Source organism: Strigops habroptila, chromosome 1 (assembly GCF_004027225.2).
Source record: "Strigops habroptila isolate Jane chromosome 1, bStrHab1.2.pri, whole genome shotgun sequence".
Lineage (NCBI taxonomy): Eukaryota > Metazoa > Chordata > Aves > Psittaciformes > Psittacidae > Strigops > Strigops habroptila.
Genome location: NC_044277.2, coordinates 131,360,047 through 131,384,473, shown reverse-complemented (window position 1 = coordinate 131,384,473; position 24,427 = coordinate 131,360,047). Strand labels below are relative to the sequence as shown.

The following is a 24,427-nucleotide window of genomic DNA, read 5'->3' as shown; positions in this document are numbered from 1 at the left end:
CAGTGAGGATGTTACATCTTTCTTGTGTCCTGTCTCTTTACTCCCCTCTTCTCACAGAGAATTTCTTGTCACAGCTGATCAAGTAGTTTTGTTTATATCATTAATTACTTCTTTTCTCACTTAGCCTCTTGTATTGGTAAATTGGAGCTTCACAGTCTGTCCCGACTAATACCCACCTACGCAGGGCTGACAAGACTGGCGATGGGTGATGCCACTGTCTGAGAGTTATTTAATTTGCCCTTTTCATCTGTGTGTTAGTTTAAATGACAGCACTTCAGGTGTTCTATTAAGAAAACAGCAACAATCTACAGTTTTGTAAAACTGTTAAAAATCCCCTAATCCAGAAAGTACCACATGTGCAACGTAGACTTCCAGCAGATTCCCCTTCCCTCAAAGTCCTGGTAGAAGAGCACAACGTAACATTGTTATTGGTACTTTATTAATAACATCATGAAAGTTTAAATAATTTTGCATTACGACGTGCAGATTAGAGCGATGTGTTTTGATATTCTTTGCTTCATCGAATCATAGAATAGTTAGGGTTGGAAAGGACCTTAAAATCATATAATTCCAACCCCTCTGCCATGGGCAGGGATACCTCTTCCAGCTCCATGGAGGGCTTCTTACTCCTCCTTCAAACACTTGCACCTCTCTTGGGGACCTTCAGACTTAGGCTCGTTGTTTGCTGGTTAGTGACAGATCTGCCTTACAGGTCTGACACAGAAGTTCTTTTAATCTGGTTAAGTAGAAGGACATCCTGAAAAATGCAGGGGGAAGGGACCTGGAGAGTTTGGAGGTGGGGGGGGTTGGTTGCCCCCAGAATAGTGGGATCTGAGTGTTGAATGTCTCTGATTTCCTGGGCACAGACTCTGCTGCTGATACAAACTAGCACTATATGAGTGACCCGAGATTGCTATGTGGAACCACAGTTGTGTAAGGCTGCTGTGCCTGCTAAAATTTAGTTATATGTTGGTGTGTTACTGGTGTGGAACACTAGTCCTATGATGCAGAAAATGGGCCAATGTGCTGGAAAAGAGTTGATATAAGCAGGGCTGCAGGACTTGGGGGGGCCTACTCCTTCTTTTGCTATACTTGGTGCCCCCATTCTGCCAGATACATTTGCAGTGTGAATTTGCAGTGAAGAGGTTAACAGTTAATCCTGTTCCACTAAATTCACCTTGAAGCCACATAGCAGGTTAGAGGCCACTGCCACTTCCCACCTCCCTGCTCTTCTTTGTCCCGTCTTCAGTCATGGAAAGGGATCTCTTCCATGAAGCCATAGCTCAAACTGCATTTTGTGAGTAAGGAAAGCTGGTGTTGATCTTTAAATTTAAATTGACCTGTGATCAAAAGAAGATATTGTGGCAGTTATTTTTAAATCTAATATGTTAACTAACTTTTAAAATAGATTCAGTAGGGAAAAGCTTTCTGTCTGGAGCGCTGCTTAAAAATCTCATGTTCTAAAAAAGAAAATTAAATCATTTCTGCCCATTTTATGAACCGTAACAAATGCTTAGTTGCAGCTGATGCCAGCCCTTATCCTCCACAAAGCAGGTTTCTATTCTTGGCACTTTAAAATATTCGGTACAACTGACTGCATTTTACACTGGAAGAAAATCTGGCACTGTCATCTGTTTCGTTCAGGGAGCTGCAACAGCAAGGTTTGGTCTGAGAGCCATTCAAGCTCATTACTTCATTCTTTCTCTTGAAATAATTCACCTTGAGGAGCTGTACAGTATAGAATAATGCAGAAAATGAAGAGGCTTTTATTTTATTAAACAAAAAAAAATTACTACAGTTACATAATGACAGGCTTATCTCTGAAGACCAAAGTGTATGAGTCTTTTTAATTCAGCAAGAGGAGGTATAAGCCAGTTAGCAACTACAGGGTGATTTTTTTCCAGTGCTGATCTGAAATTAACACCTTTGGACCTGAGACAAGTAAAAAGTATGTTCATCCCATAGCCTTGAGTGAAATTTCTGCCTGGGCAGGAAATGCACTGTTGATCATCTTGTGCAGATAGTGGCCCGTAATGATACAGAATATTTTGTAGGGTCATAACCTTCAGACACAACCAATCTGGACATCAAGCTTATGTTAGAATTCTTCGTTAATGCCATTCAGCTGAGAGTTCTGGAGGGTTTTTTTGGGTGGTGGTTGTTTGGTTTTTTTAGTTTAGCACTGTGGCTTGGGGTATCTTTTTCAGTTCCCTGTTGTGGGATAAGAATCAGCAGAATGGACAATAATCTGAATGCTTTCAGTAGCTTTCAGGAAATCCGGTATCTCCAATTCGCTCCTCTGCTATTTCAGACAGATAAGAATAGATGATAACCGACCAGCCTGATTCATTTGCCTTCATTTAAGAGAGTAAGCAGTTTTCTTTCGCTTCTGCAGCTGCTCCCAGCGATAGCCAACTGATGCTTATTTCTCATTAAATGAGGTGTCAGATCTGTTGCAAAACAAAATACTGATCAATACCCGGTAGGGTCTGGGTCAAGAGTGAACGGCTCCAAAAGCAGTCTCAGCAGCAGTGTTTTGGAAAATTGTGGAGTTTGGGGGTTCAGGTGGGAAAGGTTGGACTATTCTGGATGGATGTATGTGGAAGAGGACCAGATGCTGTTAATGCAGTGTTGCACCTCGCATGTATCCAGCAGATCCCCAAACTGTTTATCCTCTGAGCTGTTCCTTGCCTTTCCTTGAGTAACATAGTTGATGAAAGAATCTTGTGCTTTTAGAAGGATACATTTTTAATTCAACAAAGCTACCTTTATGTAAAGCTTGCAATTGAAGTGTGAGTAGGAGACTTGCCTTCACCTGAGATTTGGCAGGCCATCGGGCCTGCTTGATGAGAAGAAGTGCTCCCTCTTTAGATTTCCTTCCCATTTTCACGCTCTTTAGTTGTGAAGGCACATTCTTGGCCACCTCACTGACCTGAAAAACAGTGAGAAATGTGGCTTTCCTGCAGGAGCACAGGATACACCTTGTGTCTGGACTGCAGGAGAAACCCAGACAAAATTGGAGTTGTAATGCAGGCCAGGATGTTCTCAGTATTTAAAAGGTTGACTAAAACTATTGACACCATGTATATTCCAGGTAGATGTAATTGGCAAAGCTCTTTCTCAGCTGCTTCCTTTCTCTTCACATCGTATGTCCAATGCAGCATGGTCTGTCTCACTTCAGGAGTCCCTTTCTTTCTAAGCTTGTTCTTAGAGAAAGATGAATCTGGATTCTTGTGTTTTTTTCTTGACTGTGGTCAAATTTCTGCTTGTCTCCTGCAAGCAGACCACTGTATCAAGCATAAACTGTGTTTAAGCTTAACCAGTCTATTGAGAACTTGATATCAAGTTTAAGAAAGTTGTTTCATTAGGTATAATACTAGAATATTGAAAAGTATCTATTGTTTACTGGTCTTGGCTGCTATCAGATTAATTCTCAGTGGAAAAGTTATGTGTTTAGGTACTACACTTTAATATATTTTGGTGAAGGCGAGGGAGATAGCTTGCTTGGTAATCAGGCAAAGCAGCTTTTAAGCTCTTCTGGCTAATTTAAAGAAAAAAAGAAATAAAAACATAAACACAACGTTTTTCTTAATCTTGTAGATACTCCTGTTAGTTCTTAATGAGAATTCTTTCTCACTAGTTCCATCAGGTTTCTCACTTTGCCTTATCCAAGTCCATAATTTGAAATCATCTAATGTCAAGATTATTTTTTATATTGGCTTATTTACTAGATCATATTTTCTGAAGAGATGAGATTTTATCCACATGTGGACATTTAAGCAGCACTAAGTTCAGCTGTTACTTAGTTAATGTAAATTGTAGCATTATATTATATTTGATTATATTTAAAGAGGCTCTCTGTCATAATAACAGTCCCAGTCCTTGTGATTATGTAAGGGTTTGTAAATAGTATTTAACAGGAAAAAAGAAATACAAGACTACTACAGAAAGCATTTAGTGGTCTAATATTTCTGTAAAGACTATGGAGTGTGACTTCTGATTTTCAATAGGAAAAATATGATTTCATGATTATTGGTTATAAATAATGGTATCTAAGTAGCTCTCAAAATATCTCTCAAACTGGAGGGAGTAAAGAAGCTATTTGTTTCAAAACTGACAAGGATAAACCGCAAGCCTGTAGGGGCAGAATTTGTGTGCTGCGATAACAATTTCAGTTACGACAATCGCAAAGTTGACTTACCTTCAGGTAGTAGAACATAACCAGGTGGTGTGTACGATGTTGAATCCTGGGATCTGCTGTTGGTGAGTGCTGGCAGAGTGAACTCGAGCCAGGGAATCAGAACAGCTTTCTGGTTTGTTCCATAAAGTGTGGCGCAAGGAAAAGAATAATTAAATAGTGGAGTGCCACCAGTAATGTGGTGAAATAAGAGGTCACCTTCCTTAAGCTGTTTAATGAACGTATTTTTGAAGATGGTTTGCCGTTATGCCTTGTTACTCAAGTAATGAGCAATTACCTGCTGTAATTTTTTCTAGGTTTCTAGGGGTAAATATTAAGGACTCTGGGGATGGATAAATGAGCACAACTAGCACTTGCTGATTCTTGTTTCGGTTTTGTTTGAAAGGTTTTCTGTCAGGCAATTTCTTTTTGAGAATAGTTCCCTATGTATCTTGCAGGGAGGACCACAAGTACTTACCTACCTGATATAGTTTTATTTTCCCTAAAGTATTTCATACTAGTCCTTTTTTGTCATTAAATGCTATATGTTAAAGTATTCTGTCTTTTTCAAATACAGGGGGATGGTGCTAGCACATGACATTTCCTGTCTGTTCATAATTGTAGATCTGTTAAATCCTATGGTAGCTAGCAATAAATAATTCATGAGATCTCTGATCAGAAATCTTGAAACTCAGGTCACATTGTCATTAGCAGTCCTTCCATAAATAATTACTGTAAAAATACTATGACATTCATTCTCTTCTCTGTTATGTTGCTGCAGGGTCTTTCATTTAAGAGTTCGTCATGGCAAAAAGAGATATCTTCTTTTAATTAAAGGTGTATCTGATGCAGAGTGGTTTTTATTTTTCTTGTACTCTCCCTTTATGTCATGTCCTTGTAAGTACTTGAGTTACTTCCCTAGATTTTTCATTTGTTTTTATTTAATTTAATTATTTTTACTTTAGGGAGGCTGCAATTCACACCAAATACAAAACGTTGAGTTAATGAATATGGACTAAGGAGTTTTATAGAAAAGGCCTTACTTTTCAGTGTCTCTTATTTCTGCTTCATAACTTACAAAACATATCCTTTTAGCGTAGGCTGTTTCTGCCTGTGATAGCAGAAGGGGTTTTATAGTGACTAGGCCGTGGCTATACACTATGTGAGTGTACGGACAGAAAAATATACATATAAAATCCTGGTAAGCACATATATTCAATAAAGCATGGTGCCATATAAACAGTGTTTTGTTTGGTTTGTATAATTTCTACCAAAAAAAATAATCTTGTCACTTGGAAGATACATAAAGTATAAAGAGGAATCTAAGGTTAGATTTCAACATAATTAATGTTTTTATTTTATTTATGGCCTTTTTCCTCTTGAAACTCTCTTAACAATTCTGTTCTTTGGAAGAAATATGATCTACGTCTGGATTTTCTGTTTAAGCAGGACAGCTGGGAGATTGTAGAAGGACTCCGGGGAGCAATGAATTGTACCCAGGAGCCGCAGAAGCAGGAGGGCTGCTTGCTGAAAAAGAGGAAATGGCCTTTGAAGGGCTGGCACAAGGTAGGAAAAGAGTGTGTATCTGTAAGCCTGATGCCATGAGAGTGGGACTTACTTGGTATGGTTTTGTGGCAAAAAGGTTACTGAAGAGCAGAGAAAGTGTTCTCCAGAGAAATGGTGGGGGAGTGAAGGGGTGGTGGGTTTTTGTTTGGTGTTTTTTTGGAGTGTCTTGGTTGGTTGGTTTTAATTCTCTGCATTTCTGGTTACAGAGATACTTCTTTTTGGACAGAGGGATTTTGAAGTATTCTAAATGCCAAGCTGATGTAAGTGATCTGAACCATTTAAGGCTGTTATAAAGTAACAACACTATTTTATCCCAAATAACAGTAATTCTGTATTGCTGGTAATGGGAAATAGAGTTTCAGCAGTTCCAAATAGTAGGTTGAAGGGGGAAATGACAGTTTCAGCAGGTAATATCTGTCCTTTTGCTTCATTCTGGAGTGACTGTATTCTTTTTACTTTTTTTGCAGATAGAGAGAGGGAAGCTTCATGGCTGTATTGATGTTGGACTTTCTGTCATGTCTGTAAAGAAATCAACAAAATGTATAGATTTGGATACAGAAGAGCAGATATACCATCTGAAGGTAGGTCTTCAAGATTCTTATAACCTTGTTCCCAAAATGGCAACATTAGCTCATTAGCTGTGTATAGTGGAGATCTTTTTTTTTTTTTTTTTGATAATAGGAGGTCTGTTAGTTACACTAAAAACCTACTTTTTAGCCTCAGCAGGCTAGTTTACACTTTATAACTTGAGAGGCCTTATCGTACTCTTCCAGAGTTAGTAACACTATCCTGAATAGAAACTTCAAAGATGCCTTGTATTTAGCAGCACTCTTTTCACTCAACACTTTTTTCAGCAAAAGCACTTGTTGCACAAGTGTTTTTATTTTCAGTACTTGTATCTTGCTCCTTGTCTTATCTATAGGAAGTATTTTCCAGTGCCAAATATGCAGATTTATCTATCCTCGTGGAATAAATTGTTTTAAAATACATCACCAAAATCAAGTTTCTGTTTGTAGCTAGGTAAACCTTGACTAAACCTTAAAAATGGCAATTAAGAAATGACAAATTAAATGGTTTTTTTAAATTTATATGGGGGGGTTTTCCATCTAGAAGTTGGTAATTATTGTTTTCTGCATTGGAAGTCGTAACTATACCAGTCGAAGTTTCTCTTTCTCGTGACTTTATCCTGTGATTAATTTTCTGTCATGCTTAAGCACATAAGTATGCATTTTAGTAGGAGCATCATTAGAAAAACTTTTCTGATATTTTGCCAGTAAAGATCAGCCAGGGCAGCTGTCTAATGAGCACAAAGTACTTTGGCTTCTTTGTTAGTGATTTTGCATGTGAATGTTATAAAACCTGAAATTTTGTGTAGGTGAAATCTCAGGAGCTGTTTGATGAATGGGTAGCAAAACTTCGTCATCACAGGATGTACCGTCAGAACGAAATCTCCATGTTTCCTCATGACGTCAGTAATCTTTTCTTCCCTGTGTCTACTACTACGGACTCTGTCCCAGGTTTCTGTGATTCTACTCCGGGTAGAAAGGTAATGGTTGTGATTTATAAATAAAGACCTTTCATCAGGGATTAAAATTGGCTGATTTGTATTTATTAAGTAAAGAGCATAAGGAAAGTTTGTGGTGGGGTTTAAGTTATCGTCTGAAATGTCAAGAGCAAAATTATATTTATTGATATATTCCCAAGCCATTTTCTCTGTGGTGCAGTCAAATTTTATAATATTTTCTCTTTGCTTAACATAGCAAATTGTATTTTCATGATGACTTTTAAAACTGCATATTGAGTTAGAATCTTCATAATTTTTGACATCATTCAGTATTTGTCTGATATGTGCTGGTGACTATTAGTCTGGGTTACAGAAGAGCATTCAGCTAATTTATTTTTTTCCTTTAGCATTTTTTCATTTATCCTTTAGCGAATAAAACATCTCTCTTTCTATATTAATGAATCTGACTACTTACCTGAGGAGTATATAGGAATTATTCAGGAGCCATCACGTGTGTCCACTTCTAATATTTTTTAACTGAGGTAAAAGCATTATTCAGACCAATCCAAGGACTGTGTTGTAGGTGGATATGGGATCTGGATGAGTCCAGTTGACAAAGTACTCTTCAGGTAAAGTCTGTGACTTAGTTTCACAAATGACCCGACAAATGCTCAGTCCAAAACTGACCTTTCTGCTGCAGCCTCATGGAAGAGTGATAGAGATCTGTGCCTGAATGCAACCTCTGTGCCTTCAGCAGTCTGGACACTGACATGCACCCAAAGAAGCTTTTCTGCTCCAGTTTAGAACCACTGATCTCACTTGAGAATAATGGGGTTTTTTAGCAATACTGTGTTGCTTACTATAACTGGCTGTTTCTGTCAACTCCAGAGTGTCTCCTAAGCAGCAATCGCCTCTTTGTTATCCACCTATCTTAAGGTTTGCTTTTCCCTGACTATATTGCTGTATGATCTGAGTGGGCTTGTTCCCCACTAGCTGCAGTTCATAACTTTGGTAGGATTATCCTGTAACTGCGTATAGGTTTTACCAAACACAAGCGTAAGACTGAAAAGCTTTTGGCTAGTGGTTAAGAGGGAAGGGATCCGTGTGAGCGGGCAGCTGAAAGAACAGCAATTCACCCTGCGGTAATGGGGCTGTTCTGCAAAGAGCTGTCTGCATGCTTTCTGTAGTGCCAGCACCTCTATGGCTCTGACAGTCTGCTCTCCTGAGGCTGTGTCTGCAAGGAAATGTCAAACCGCCTGTGACCTTTCAGTTCGTTTCTCCCAAAAGACAGCAGGGATAGAAGAGGAGAAGAATATTGAGGGCGAAAGTGAAGCATTGCAAAGTCCATGATATATCTATGCCTGTGCTCTCCAGGAAATAAAAAGAAAAGGAAAAAAAAACCAAAGGAGAGAGGGAAAAAAAAGTATCCATGTGACTAGCGTATCTAAAAATCTATGCTCAACATCAGGAAACGAACCATTTCTTCTTTGGCATGAAATTCACTTCTAATATATTAATCCAGATTTGCACTGCAAAGAAGCCTTACTTATTTTCATGTGAAAAATAGAAGGGGATAGTTCTTAAGCTGCAGTTAATCACCTTAGCTCTGCTGAAGCTAAATGGAAGTTTGCCAGTTTACACTGGCCCTAGCTTGATGTTAGTTGCATCAATTCAGCAGTTAGGTTATTTTAAGAAAAATATGTAGAGTGAACTTGGCATTGCATTTTATTTGCTTTTAGAAACATCTGATTGGTTTTCACATCTGGGTTTTGTTGCTGTTGGCAGGTAGGTGTATGTATCCACATATGTACATGTGGAATTCTTGGATTCGGAAGCTTAGCCTTGCTGATCAAAAGCAAAACTATGCTCATTGGAGCTACACACACTCTCCTGCCTTTTTCTTGGCAATGCCTACTTCCTTCCTGCTTATCCCCCTCATGTATATGAGTTCTGGAGAAGCTGGCTATACGGAATAGATTTCTGAAGAGGTAAATGTGGGATCTATTCACAAAATGCCAATACAATTGCTCATCTTTAAATTCAGCTTACTTGTGCTTTTGAAAGTGCTAGGGTTACTATTTCAGAATACATATATAGATGACTAAAGCTCATACAGCTTTTTGTAGGAATGAAACAGCTAAACTACATAGATTAGTTTAAAAATAAGTATGCTTATTGCTGCTTACTGCTCTTGCATGCTGACTATATAAATTACACAGCACTGAATGACATCACGTGGACAATGCATTTTATTTGATTCTGCAACTGAAGTTGGAGCTTATGCTGTAAATTTAAAAAGACCAACTAAGAAAACTGCAACTAAGATGCAGATGATGTTTCCTATGAATAGATTTAAAACTAGTACTACCTGAGTTTTGATATATGGAGAGGTAACAAAGTCTTGAAGTATATGCTTCAAACAAGAGCCAAACAATTTAGTCAGCTTTTCTCATAACCAGGTCATATAATAACACTTAAGATGAAACATTTTAAAACAGATTTTAAACAAGATGCTGACAAAGCATGTAATTTGTGCAACTTCCTGACATATCATTAAAGATGAAAGGTTTAGTAAGGTCTAAAAATAATTGGGCATTTGAATGGCTATTGTTTGTAGTTACGTTAGAGAAGAAAACAGCATTAAAGGCCACAATTAACGGGTAATAGTATTAGGTAGAAATTTCTTCCCATTGGGAACTACTTAATTGTACTGGTCAATTAGCTCTTACACAGAATTTCCAGCATCTTCTGAAGCATCTGATAGTGGGCACTGCTGAAAATCATAAGTTTAAAAATGGTTACTGTGATGTTGTAAAAGGGTAGTATTTACCCAGATGAGGTGTATGGTCACACATGTATTAAGGCCTGTCAAGCCAAATCCATGCTAAAGTCATACAACCTTCAGTAAAATTTTTACATAACATCTATTGGATCTTGCTTTCTTCACTGACAAGCAGCTTTAACAAGTATGTGTATGTTACATTTAAGTTACTTTTGGGGCTTCTTTGGGAAGCATGGAGAAGGAACAGAATGTCCAACTGGTCCTGTTCAGATATGGTGCTTTAATTGTATTAAGTTGACTTCACTCATGCAGAACTTTGCCCTTCCTCAAAATTTGTCTTTCAGAAAATTATGGTTCCTTTACTGCTTGTGGACAGCAGTTACATTAGGTATCCTGACATAATGCTCAACGACTGCACACCTAGTCTAGTTCATACACTTTTTTTCCTCCATGTTATTGATGCCTTCAGTCCTGATCATGGACTTCAATTGTTTGTTGTTGAAATCTGTGCATATAACATTAAAATATTGGATTTTAATAATTCATTTGTTCTTTGGAACAGGCAGGCAGCTTGACCAAACAGAATTCATTGTCAGCTGGAGGTAACTTGTCATTTTCCTTTTCGAGTAATGAGTCCAGGATTTCATCTTGGCTACAGTCTTCTGAAGACATGGACAAATGCTCAAGAGGTAACGGTATTTGAAGGAAGTTGAAAGTAGCCTAGTATTTCACCTAGTTTTTCTTGACAATGAGACTACTACACTGTAAGTGGTCATTAGAGTTTTTTCTGAAGCTGGTGGGAGGAAAGGGGTGGTTGTTGATTAACTGGCTACTCGTTTTCAAAAGGACTAGTGAATCTGAATGTAGGGGTATCAATTGTGGGCACCTCTTCAAGGAACCGATAAATTTTAGTACATTTTCTTTTATATACAAACATCACCTTCAGTGGTAAGATTTGAACTTTCTTAAGCCGTGTATTCAAAAAAGGGAAGCATCCAAAATCTAATCATTTAAAAAGCACTAAATCTTTGTACTTCAAAGTCACCTTCTGCTTCCATGCTTTCTTAAGAGCATGAAGGTCTTTCTCATGATGATAGTGTCTGTGTGATACTTAGTACAGTTCTACCTACCAGTGAGCTTCAGCTCTAATATAGAGGAGCCTCATCTCTAGATCTAAATGTACAATTAACTCTTGATGCCTACGGCATTGTTACCCTCACCATGAGGAGCTCTGACTAGTCCCAAACAGCAGTAATTATCGCTTTATTCTCATTTTTCTGCAACCAACTGGGATAAAGTATCATGCTCATTATACACACCACATAGATGCATTTCAATATTTTGAACTTGAAGATAGAAGAATACAAGTGCTTTATCCAGTTGTCTAATAATGTGCTTTTAGTCAATGAATAACTTAAGCTAGTTACAATCAAAATTAACCTACAAAGAAGAAAACTTTCAGCGTGTCTGTTACTTTAGGGCAACTGAAAATATTCTCTTGTTCAAAACAGAGCTCTCCAATTGTCACACATATTTACTGGAAATGAACCAGCTGTTACAGAGCATGGATGTTCTTCACAGGACATACTCAGCGCCTGCTATAAATGCTATGCAGGTTTGTTGTTTAAATAACAAAACCAAAAAAAGTTTTCCCATGCAATTCCAAAAACCAACCCCAAATCCTAACGGATTAAGCTTCTTAGCTCTGCTGGTTTTGTGGCAATCTGTATTATTTTTGTCCCGTGTGTTAAAAGGTTGGACCTTTTGAAAGCCCAAAGAAGGAAAAGAGAACACACAGGAGGTGGCGATCCAGAGTTATTGGGAAAGAGCCTAAAGGAATGTTACAGGTAAATTCAGTCCAGTGCCCGTCTTTCTCTAAATCTTAGTTATTGATCACTTCTGGGTGTGACCAGTTTAGGAAATATGAATACTTTTTAAGTAGCATCCTGTGCTAGGTCATTTTAAGCAGTAATGTATCAGACAAATCACAAATATGTTGTTATTGATACCTGCAGTAGGATTTGTGCTGTTACTTTCAGGACACTGGCCATGATTTTTACTCATGTTTTCAATTTGCCTCCAATGTGGGAGGTTGCGGTAGTGTTTTGTTGTGTTTCTGGTTTGGTTGGTTGGTTGGGGTTTTTTTGTCAATACAGATTTTTGTAATTTCTCCAGGTAGATTTGTACACATTTGCATCCAGAGATGAAGTGATTAGATACTTATAAGTGGGGAAAAATAGTGCAGCATATGCTACAGGTCTCAATGGGCTTGTTTCTTGGAGTTTTGCCAAATTTCCAATTACAATATCTTGGGCAAAGTCATATGTATGGTTTCATTTGCCAGGTAATTCCAAGCCTGTTGGTAATTGACAGTAGTTTTTCCGTTTTGGTGTCTCCAACATGTAACCCAGCTGGGTACAATCAAAATTTCCTTTACAGCTTGTAAAACCATTACGAATGGCTATCCTCCTTACAGGTGCCTTCAGTATTTTCTGCCCCTATGAGACTGCATGCTTCCAATCCAAACTTATCTACAATAGATTTCGTAGAGGAGAAAAATTACTCCGATGGTTCTGAAACATCATCAGAATTTACGAAAATGCAAGAGGACTTATTTCACATTGCACATAAAGGTAAATGAAATTGTCTTTTGTATATGGCTGTATGTCATCACAATTTAAATAATGATGTGACTTCTGATAATGCTTCCTGTTTAATGTTTAGAAAAAGCAGAAAATGCCCTCCCTGCCTTTAATTCTCCCAAGGAACTGCAAATCTTGAGATCTTGAGTCTTTTGAAAAAAAGTATCTTAATCATCACTTTAAAATTTTTTTTTATTTAATAAAGGTCAGCCCTTTCTTTTATGTGCTAAAGACCTAGATTGTATTTTTTTGCCAAAACGTAAAAATCCTAACCTCAACTGCTATAGACACAACAGCAGATTATACTCTTTCGTGTTTGCATGCATATGTGTGTATATGAGCACACGTATGTTTCTATACTTGGTGTGCTTCACTGTATTTCAGTCAACATTTGTTGGTGATGCAAGGGTTGCTATGGTAGTAACCTATTTTTAGTGAATACAGAAGAGTAAAACCCTGTAAAGCAGCCAGGGGTGCAGCTTGACTAGAAACATTCCTTCTCTCCAAATTATTTTTCATTAGCAGTGCTTAGCTCCATCACCCTCACACCAGAAACATTTTAATAGTTTTAAGTGATCTTTAATAATTTTAAGTGAGGAAAGCATTTAGCATTTATATCTGAAAGACTTTTGGAAGTATTGGCTTTGTCCCCTTTTGCACAAGATAATGGTTGATGTTATCAATAGGCATTCTTTGCTTGTTTTCCCTTCTGGTGCTGATGTATCTTGATTCCATTACATAAGGAATATATCTGAGTAGTAAACTTTATAATGTCAGTTATAGTCAAAACTGATGTATGTTTTCCAAAAAGAGAAAAAAAGTGGGGGTAGGGCACAGTTGGAAAAGTTGCTGTTAAGCAGAACGAAGGAATCACCTACTCAAGATGATCTCACCTGAAATGTCTATGTGAGAAACTTTGGATAGATTGACCCACGCATTTGAGGGGACAGTTGACTTGGTAGTATTTAATACAGTATCGTTTTATTTAGAATACGAAGAATTTTGCTTTATACCACACCCCTTCCAAAAAGGCGTAGTAAAGAAAACTTTTGCTTTTGATAAAAATTAAATAAAATGTAACATTAATACTTTAATATGGAATAATTTGTGAAAAATCTAAGTTAGTATACAACTCACTAAATGACATTTAAGGTCACTGAAGATTCAGGTCATGTCATCTGTATCTGAAAGGCTTACAAAATACATCGTAGTGGATATGTCTTCCTCCCCACCCCATGTGATACCGTTAAAGAGTTCTTCAGGTAGGTTAAAGTTAGAGAATTAGCTTTGGTAATGATTTGCAGTGTTGAAATATACCTTAAGAATATTTTCTTAGGTGAGGAAATTAGGTTATATCAAATACTTAATGAAGTGTTGATGATTCACATTAACCCAGAGTGGATGATTAGAAGAGAGAGTTAAAAGAGGTTTCTTGTTCTTTGCCTTTTCCATGCATTAATGCTCATATTTTATATCTCCATCCCGGTAAATGCATACGTTTTTGCATTGGCAGTTTTCTTGACTGTATTAGAAGGCTTGATTAGGCCCTCAGAAATCCTCTAACTCCCCAGCTAGATGAATGTTGAAATCCTACATAAATAAATATTACTCCAATAAATTTTTCTTCCCTGTGGTTAAAGAAAAGATGAATTTCTTTATACGTAAGAACGAAACAAAACAAAACCAACAAAAATAACTCTACAGAAAGTGCATTCCCCTTTAAAAATCTAGTGATTTTAAAAATTATATGGTTTGTTGTCAGATTTAAACGTTTCAGGCTGGTGATACTGGCTCAGGAAGGAGTAGAAATAGCAGTGTAATGTGCACAACATGCAGGATCTGACCCTTTGAGTGACTAAATCATCTAACAAGCTGACATTTTTTTTATCCCCAAAAGAGATAAGAAAACTCAACACCACAGTTGATTTGCTTGTGGGGAAGCTACTAACCCTATAGCTGTGGCACAGTATGTGTTATAGCTGCTTTTTTTGATACTTTTTTTTCTATTTTATTTTTTTTCTTCCCTCTCTTCTTCTCCCTCACTGGAATTCTTAAAGGAATATGGAGTAGAGTCATGACCATCTGAAGATGCAAGCTAATTGGGGAACAAAAGCAAGTGAGGAGCAGATGTGGTTAGTTAGCTTTGTTGCCATCTGTCACAAATAATCAGAGTAATTTTGACTGTGGCTAATATAGTCAACATGGTAGCATTCACCATAAACGTTTCTCCTACTACAAAATCTATCCTATAACCTTGATTAATATTACTTGTTTTTAGTAACCCACCCTGGATCTCTCAACCTAAATTCTTGTTTCTGTCACCATAAATGATGTTTCATTGAAGTTTTACATAATTGGTATGTATACAATTGGTAGCTGGTTTTAACTCTCTTTTTATGAAATGGTTCTAGTTTACTTCACCTTGAGGTCAGCTTTCAGCACCATATCTACAGAGAGGGAAAAGATGAAGCAGATGCTGGAGCATGATGCATCCTCGTCTCCATCTGCACAAATAGCTGGCTTGAAGAATGCCTTAACATCCGTAAGTGACATGCTGAAGTTCAGCAAGTTTCGTTGTTGTCAGATACTACTTTAAAATTTCACAATAGTTAGTTTCTGTTTCTTCAGTGTCTGTTCAATGCTAGAATTTGCAGCATTGAGTCATAGTATGTTATTATATATGGCGGTTTTCAAAGACTCTTTCCCAAATGTTAAAGGTATTGTGAAATCACTGAAGTTTGATAGATTAATTTAGGTATACAGTATAACATGTATCATTTGATGTTAAGAAACAGAAGGTTGCTCTGTGATGATAAGTTTTCTTTCTCTTGAAACGTGCACTGTTTAATCAATCAGTTCTGGTAGGTTGTGGGTTTCGTTTTTTTCCTTTCCCTTTTCTCTTCCTAAACAGCACTCAAGTATTCAATGTATGACTTGGCATAAAATAAAGGTGAGAGTAGCTGAGAGCACTCAGCTGTCCCTTCTAATGCACTAGAGCTTCACCATACTACACCAGGAAACTGCAGAGCAAATTCAAGTACAACATGTTAGTACTGACTTCCAATTGTCTAAAAGCAGTGATGGAGCTGTTAGGGCAGAGTTCTAAATGACAAAAGATTGTGCTCTTTAAAAAGGTTGTGGGTTTTGGATGGTGTGCTTTTCATAATTAGTTGAGGCCAGAACTTTTAGGTTGGTCTTGTTTGAATATATCAATCAAACAGTGATCTGATTTCAGAGCAATGAGGGCCATCATTACCATGGTCTTAAAATCTCAGGATTTGTTGCGAATTCCTGATCAGAAGCAGGGGAGACTCTGACATTGATAAATGTGATATAGGTCATTAAAGAATTATTTCAGTATGAAAACTTCCCTTTGCTTTACAAAAGCTGCATATGGTTATAGTTTTTTAAGCATATAACATGCCTCTTCGCCTAGACCTTTAGAGGCCGTGGTGCCTTTATAGTATTTAGAGAAAGCTGAAACCTGTTGTGTAATAACTATACTCACTCACTTGCACTTCTTTGTTTCTGGCTTTCAGATGTTCCACTTCTGATGCTTGAATAGGTGACTTTTATGTTTCCAGTGTTACTTGCTTCGCATTTTATATCAAAAAGTCTGTTTTAAAGATTTCTGAACTCAGTGAACACTCAGCTTAGCATGAAATCTTTTTTCTGAGTGATGGAATTCTGTTGTCCATCTTCATCCTCTAAATGTCTTAAAAAATTCGTGCTTTTAGGTCTTATCTGATACTTAATAAGCCTTTTGTAGCCCATCCAGAAGTCATCTGCGAACCTTGGCAGTTTCAACAGAGGTTAACACCCGTGAGAACTATTCTTAGCCTGCAGATCTGTAAAGCCATGGTGCCAACAGAAGTTTTCTCACCCTGTACAGCAGAGATCCTGTAAGAGAAAGGAATAAGCTTCCTTTGAAGACATATGGAAGCACAGATATAATAAACTTGACATATTTCTAAGACTTTCTTGCAAGAGAGTCCTGTGTTGATGACTTTGATTTAGTGTTTTTGTTCATTTCAGTTTGTTTTCTGTACATGAGGAACAAAATATCAGACTCACAGGTTGAAAAGTATCGAGCTTATGTCTGTTTTGCTCTCATCAGCTTGGCAGGGGAAGAAAAGTGAACAGATTTAAAGTGAATAAACCACCACAAAATTAGCATCTCTGCCTCTGCTTCTCCCTTGTAGTATCCTTGACTTACACACAGTCCAAGAAAACCAGATACAGTGGGGAAAATGTTATCAATTCATTGACCAGTAGATAAGGCATACGCGAATGCGTGCTCTAAAGTTATAGTAACAGAAATAACATTTTTCTAAAAAATTATTTACAAAATCACTTATTCTGAGTATAGTTTGTCTGAGATAAATCACGCTGCTGCAGAGACTCAAGGATGCTTGCCTGGTTCTGCTCCACTATTGGCTGCTAAAACAAACCTATATATATTCCATGACTGAATTACTGTAGCATCTTTGGTTTCCAGAGGGACAGAGTTAGGTGCTGCCTGCCTAAGAAAGTGTTGTGGATGCTCCATCCCTGGCGGTGTTCAAGGCCAGGTTGGACAGAGCCTTGGGCCATGTGTTTTAGGGCAAGGTGTCCCTGCCCATGGCAGGGGGGGTGGAACTTAGATGATCTTAAGGTCCTTTCCAACCCTTACTATTCTATGATTCTATGATTTTTATTTTGGAGGCAGGAAGAAGACAATAGAAGGAAGAAGACACTTTGTAGCAAACAATGAAAATTGGAAGATGCTATTACAGGAAAGCTGTGTAAATATTTTTTTCCCACATGTTTGATGTGGGTATAATACAGTGTTGTCCAGTTGAACACTTGGCACAGAAGCGATGTATGCCCGTGTGTCAAGTTCAGACCACACATATGTAAAGCCAGAAATTACTTTCTCCCCTTCATCATCACTTTGAGCTTTGAGTCTTTCCTGTCCTCAGGGCTATTTCCAACAAAAATTACTGTCAAAATCAGAAGCATTTATAGGACAATGTGGATGTGTAAACAGCAGGGTTCTTCACATCCTATGATAGATTCAGATCACTAAAATGGGCAGTAAGTCTTCAGTACTGTTCCAAAATTAGTAACCCAATCTTTTCTTTCAGAGATACTTTCATTGTGGGCAGGGTTGCATTCTCTTCCTAAAAGTCTGCTCTAACTGACATCTGTCCATGAGATGCACCCAGCATGAGTAAATAAATATAAAAAAACCTGAGTTTGCAGTAGAGGCTTTTTGTTCTGATCATTGCCGTTACAAGCTAGTAGGACACAAACCATACCTGTGGAATTTAAGTCTTATTTCTCTGTCAGTGGCAGGCAAAGGGAACTATCAGTATACCAGGCTGATGGGAAAATCAAATGTTTTTGAATGTTGCAAGAGTAAGAATTAATGTTGAGAGAGGCTAGGCTGGAGATAGGGGTTGAAGGAAGGGAGCTTGAAGAAAAAAAATGAAGAAGAAAATTCATTTATAACTTACTAAATCAGCTTGCAAAACCTCCTAACTTGAAATATCCCTGCCATCTTTGGCTTTCTTCCTCCATTTATGTGTCTTTTCCCGCACACTGAACAAAACCAGTTTTAATTTGAGAGATGAGGAGCAAGATTTGAAACATTTAGAATAAATGATTTGCTGGACCAGTAAAAAATCATATGGTCGTGGTGTTCTATACTGCACTTTAAATACTCTTAGCCCCTTTTTACACAATAAAGCCAAGTTCAAATTAGTTGAGAGAACTTTATATCCCCAATATTTTTGTTAAATATTCCAGGCAATAGCACAAAACACAGATCTTAAAGACCGGTTATGCAGAATACATGCCGAATCTATGATCCTTGATTCAGCATCTAATGCAAAATCAAGTCCAGATTTGGTGAAGGTAGGTATGGATTTCCTCTTTCAGTGATGTGTGTTCCTCAAACCCCTATACCTAGACAGTGCTGCATAGCTGCATCTTGTCCTGTTCTTAACATCTTTGCTATGGTGTATCGTGTTAGTAAAATGAGTCCGCTTTTGTGATTATGAGTTGTTTCTGATGATGCACTGTGTAATATTTGATTTCAAAGACTTTTCCTTTTGAGCAGTTTTCCTGAGCACAATTCCATTGCTTTTTGCTACTGGTTCCTGGTGTTCTCCCTTGCCTCCTGCCCGCTTCCCATTCAGCATGAACAGAGCTGCTGCCTCGTTACTCTCATACTACTGTTTCTCTCCCTGTTATTCCCTTGTTAACTCTCAAATTCTGTACTACTTTCTGTTGCCTGTTTAAATATTGTTAGTCCAGAACAGTGGCTACCAGTGTGGATCATGTAAGGTTTAGAACAACTATCAGATGTTTCCATGAAAGGATCCAAAATATGAGATGTACAAGAGCCCTTTCTGCCATTTAGTTTTCTTTTGTGTGAAGACAGGGAGTCTTCTACATACCCAGTTAGCCAGTTGGAGATGTACTGGTTTTCAGACACTTCTTTGGCTTCCTGCAGAATGCATGTGAATGTGGTATTTATAGGTCATGGGATCTAGGTGTTAATGGTGCTAGTGAGGGAAGCAAGAACTGTGCTATTTCTGATGGATTTTCCTAAATGTTAACTCATACAGAAACTTCTGCTGTGCTTGTATTGTAAATCTTTCATTAGAACTTGAGTGGATGTAGTTCTGGGGGTTTTATATAACTTATTATTCCCTTTTATTTTTAAAGACCGTTTAGTCATTCCGTCTGTTCACTTCTGGCTTAGTTCTGTTTTCGTAGAGCTGTGTTTTGGTCGTATTTAGCTGTTCAGGGCTTTTTTGGTAGTTGTGGTTGGGGCTTTTCTTCCTCTTTAAGGTAGTTTATTGTTCTAATGCCTTCTGCTTTTAATCCCATGAGAATTTGAACAACACTTAGATTGTTATCCATACGAGCATTGATCTGTCGTTTTTACTTTCAGGAGTTCTTTATTTCCTTATTTAGTGGAGGTCCTTTCAATGATAATAGATTCTGATACTTGTTCTATGCAGTACACACACACAACAAAAATAGCTTTCAAAATGTCCTTTAGAGGTTCAATTCACAAATTCTTTCTGTCATGGTTTGGGATGGAACTTAAGGATGAAATTTTTTATACTGGAGAAGTTTAATTTTACATTTGTGGGAGGACTGTGATCCAGTAATGCTGCTGTGAGGAAGACAGGGCTACTGCACACAATTTGGCTCTAAATGATACATCCGGTGCTGTGACAGACCTGGGAAAATTGAAGCAATATAAACTAGTATCTCAAGCTTTTGCGTAAGGTGAAGCTTAGCTTGTTTATTGGGCAGTGTATGTTGTTATCATGCCAGAGTGGGCACATGAAAGAAGACAACCTTAAGCTCTCACGTGATAGATATAAAAACCTGCTGGTTTTTTATGAGCCTTTCCTGCTCACTTTCCTTCTCAGATTCAAAATGGTATTGGAAGCATTCCCAGTAGCAATGCTCACATATGTAAGATTTTTTTTTAACTTGTAGGCTAGTGTAACTGCCTTCCCACAGAAGAGGCAATGCTGAGGCAGTGCTGAGGTTTCCTCTTCTTGCTGCTGTATCAGAAGTATTTATTAAAAAAAAGAAGTCTTTTGTAAGACAGCAGTTTGGTTTGTTACCATCTCACCATTATTAGCACATACTAAATAACGTTCCGTACTATAGTAAAATCTACTGGCAGAAAAGCTTTGAAAGAAGATTTGTCAGGTTGATTATAGACTTGTCAGATTGTTCATTATGTTGTTCTGAAAGTAAACCACTACACCTCCTGCAAAATTGTGATAGGGCAGTCGTGGTTACAAGTTAGTAAAGCCTCTCATGCAGAAGAACTTTAGAGCTTAAACTTAAACTTACCTTTAGAGCTTTTAACTTAAAACTTGTACACTCCTTTGGGTCAGCTAGTCCTTTTCCTTAGCGTTGTTGGAGTTATCAGGGAAAACAATAGTGCACAATGTTCTCCAATTTTTTTACTACATCTGTAAAATGAGCCAAGCCTCACTGGTTTTGCTAGGCCACCTTTTGGGGCTCTGCTTATGCCAATGATCTGTAGGGCTTCCATGGGAGGAGTTACCAAGATCTCCATAGCAGTCAAACAGGCCTGCAGCAGCAAAAGCCATGTATTGAATATGCATTGGGATTTTTTCCCTTCTTTTTCTCTTCTCTGTGGTCTATTTTACTTTGGTTTTAAATCCCTCTTTGAAACACGTGCTACCTTTCACTAAATGGGAGAGAAGCATGTGCAATCTTCTCCCAGTGTTATACAGCCCTTTCAGTTAAGTGACTGGAATTGCATGCCTGAATGCTATTTGTTGTGCTTCTCCTCTCAAAACCTTTTATTTCTTTTAAACAGGAAAATTCAAGAGAAGAGAGCAGAGCTCTGGTTCACCAGGTCTCCAATGAAAGCAGACTCTCTATAGCTGACTCTCTCACAGAATTTTTTGATGCACAGGAAGTCCTCCTGTCTGCTAGCTCTTCAGAAAATGAGGTCTGAGCATTAAGATTGACATAATTCTGATGTAGTTTCTTATCTGCTACTTGACCTGCGGTCTTCCTGAGTGCTAACTGCACATCAGATGACTGCCAGAGAACGAAAATTTTCAAAACATTTAAGAAGCTAATATGCTGCCTGTATTTATTTGGTGTCATTGTATCTTCACAGTAAAATGTAATAATTATTTTGGAGAAGTCTTATATGCAATAGAAGCAAATGGACATTAGGTCGCTAGTATGCAGTTATGTGCTTCAGAAATTGTATTGTAGAAATATATTCATAGCTGTCCTCCTGGTACCTGTAGGTACTTTGGGGCTGATGTCATGCATATTGAAACTTATTAGCTCATTTAGCTGTTTCAGACTCCATAAAAATTTTGGCTTCCAATATGAGCAAAGCCTTCTTAGATGTGAGGCCAAGAAGATGAAGCATGTCTCCACTAAAAGAATAGTTGAATTTTCAGTGATGTTGATCTCTCCCAAACTCAGTTGTATCTTCTTAGGACTTTTTAGTTCTTTTCTGTAATATTGAAACACAGCTTAAATAGTTCAAATCCATTAAAACAATAATTGCAGTGGAAAGTAACAGTTTTCCTGTGTATATGAGATTATTTTAATGAGTGATTGTTTTGCTTATTTCCTCACCACACACTCAGGTATCAGATGATGACTCATATGTAAGTGATATCAGTGATAATGTCTCAGAAGATAACCTAAGCAATGACATAGAGAATGAAAGACAAACTTTAGGTAAGTTTAGCGTTTTATTATACCATGTTATGAGAATTTTCTTTGTTTATTTTTGTTCGGATATTTTTTCTTCTTTTTCTAGAAATAATTTGGTATCACAAGTTTTGAGATGTAAACAGCCTGTGATTTTTTCTCTTGCAGCCTCAGATTGGTTTAGAACAGCACATTCTGGCTAACCTGCATAACAGAGCCTAGGCACCATTGATTAAGCAGCATGGTGGTTCTGTATCAGCAGAGAAACGCCTATTTTCTTGGCTTCTTTGGTGCAACTCCCACTCCTTTTCAGTTCCTTTCATGGCTACAGGATTTTTCAAAGCAGCAAGGCCTAGCTGCTTGCTTTTTTTTTTTTCTTTTTTTCCAAAAAGTAATTTTCTTCTTGTCTGTCTGGTTTGGGGGTTTTTTTTCAGACTGCAGCTTCACAACCGCATTCAGAGATCTGTTGTTTTTAGCAGAACTCAGCGTTTAAAGGAACTTGAGAATAATTACACACTGGCAGGCCTGGTGTATGACCATAAGGATTTCTTTTTTGCATGTTTTAATCATGATAGTTGTATTAGTACATATGTTTATTAAACTGTCTTGCTAATTAGAGACAGAACCAAAAAAAGAGGTCATAACAAACTAATTGGTTTTGCGCCTTCAACTCCTTTCAGCTAACCACAATGTTCTTCACACTTTATCAGTATGTATATTTCTATCTTCACAAATGCTGAATGGTGGTTTCTTACTAGCAGCTGTGGACCCGTGGATCCCTATGAATTTGGGATTGATACGTCTGGAGATCTGTATTATTCTGTTAACTGTTTAAAATGAAGGTATTTTTGAAATATAGTAGAAAAATAAAGATTATTTATCTCATCATCTGGACCTTAGAAAACTGTACTAGTGTGGCTGTTCATCTTCTTGTATCAAAGACTATTACTGAAGCTTTTCTGTATTAGCAGCACCACCGCATGCTTCTGGTACTTGATATTTCTGTGCTTCAGGCAGCCTGCCACTCCCATTAATACCAAACTGGACATCTTTTTCCTCCAGGGCTTTAGCTGAACCATAAATTGTGGGATTATGATAAAATCCTCTGGCCACTGTAATGTAGAAGGTCAGACCAGATGATGATAATAGTCCAGTCTGGCCTTAAAAGTCATTGAGTCTAGCTGGAGGTCAGATGTCTTAATCTCCTTCAGTATTATTGCTGGCTATTTGTCTCAGCTCTTGCAAACCAGAACTGCATGGGCTTTTCTTTTCATGGGGGTGGGCAAACTTCACTGGGTAGAAAATGTGGGATCTGAATGCATTAGTTGTTTCTCTACTCTGTTTTGTCACTGGTTTACCCTAATTAATGGGCTGGTCCAGAATATGTATTTCATTCAGTTAATATTCTATATAATATTTTAATCAGAAGCTGTCAAAGGGCATAGCCAAATCCCATTTTGGAGAGCTCTTTTGAGCAAGGATTAATTTTTTGCATTTACCTCGTTCTCCAGATATGCACTCATTCCTGAGGTATCTAAGGGAACATCCTTCTTTTTGGTCTGTTCTGTTATTAAATAAATTCTTTCAAGAGGGAAGTATAGGAGCCAACCTCTTAACTCTTAGTAGTATAATTGTTTCAGGTAGATTTTATTTTTTTTATTCATATGCCATTTTTATGCAAAATGAAAGAGGTAGGCACTAGACTGCAGATAGTTCACCTGTCCTCATTACAGTAACTTGGTCGTATGAGATACTAAGACATTTAGTTTGTGAGAGGCAGGAAAGATGGAAACTTCTTCCTCAAAACTTTTAGGCTGTTGATTACACTTGAAAACTTCCATCTGAGGCATGAGCCATACATGGCAGTGATGGAGAAGTTAGCCCTTGTGGTTATCTGTACTTTGTCACTTTGGAAGCACTGCTGGTATCATGCTTATGTTGCTGGATCATCAGAGGAAATACTGGTTGAAATCGTGCATTTAAGGGCAGTGATTCTTTGGCATGTGCAGCACAGTGCTGCCCAGTGCTGTTTTAACTCCTCCCAAAACAAAGCTGTGTGAGGAAAGCCAGATGAGGACAGGGGTTGACAGACTGGGGCTACACCTGAATGTCTCCAAACGGTAACTAATTCTAGAGCAGGAGCTTCCTAGGTGCCTCTAAGGATGTTTAAAGTTAAAATATGTTCTTGTAGTGGCAACTCTATTCCCCTGAAATGAGATTGATGTACAGTTAAGCAATGTAATCACTTCAGACTAACGCCTGTTGCAGAAGCTTGTAGCTCGATTTTGATCCTGTGACAAATCATTTTATGGCACACTTGGAACTATTTATCCCATTCCAATTGCTTTGACGTGTTAACACAGACTTCAGCAAATGCATAGCTCCACAGTTGCATCAGCTTTTCCACCTTTAAAACAGGCTATTTCTCCCCCAACATGTGGGTATATCTAAAGCTAACCACTGAAATATTTTAAGTGCAAAGTGCTATGGGGAGCACTGTGGAAAAGCCTGCATGTAAATCTGTGGTG

At 37.8% G+C, this 24,427-nt stretch overlaps 1 protein-coding gene across 4 annotated transcripts in view; it reads left to right on the top strand.

The window, feature by feature from the left end:
• Window positions 1-24,427, top strand: part of OSBPL3 (oxysterol binding protein like 3) — an 89,056-nt gene that overhangs the window by 48,215 nt on the left and 16,414 nt on the right. For 3 of the 4 annotated variants that reach the window (XM_030501497.1, XM_030501491.1, XM_030501507.1), the window contains 11 exons: window positions 5,627-5,743; window positions 5,950-6,003; window positions 6,211-6,324; window positions 7,119-7,289; window positions 10,592-10,718; window positions 11,541-11,644; window positions 11,784-11,876; window positions 12,506-12,662; window positions 15,083-15,213; window positions 21,037-21,171; window positions 21,833-21,926. In XM_030501497.1, the coding sequence (XP_030357357.1) occupies window positions 5,627-5,743; window positions 5,950-6,003; window positions 6,211-6,324; window positions 7,119-7,289; window positions 10,592-10,718; window positions 11,541-11,644; window positions 11,784-11,876; window positions 12,506-12,662; window positions 15,083-15,213; window positions 21,037-21,171; window positions 21,833-21,926 (1,297 nt within the window). Of the gene's footprint in view, window positions 1-5,626; window positions 5,744-5,949; window positions 6,004-6,210; window positions 6,325-7,118; window positions 7,290-10,591; window positions 10,719-11,540; window positions 11,645-11,783; window positions 11,877-12,505; window positions 12,663-15,082; window positions 15,214-18,461; window positions 18,570-21,036; window positions 21,172-21,832; window positions 21,927-24,427 lie in introns of all 4 variants that reach the window. The other variant, XM_030501513.1, reaches the window with a different exon arrangement.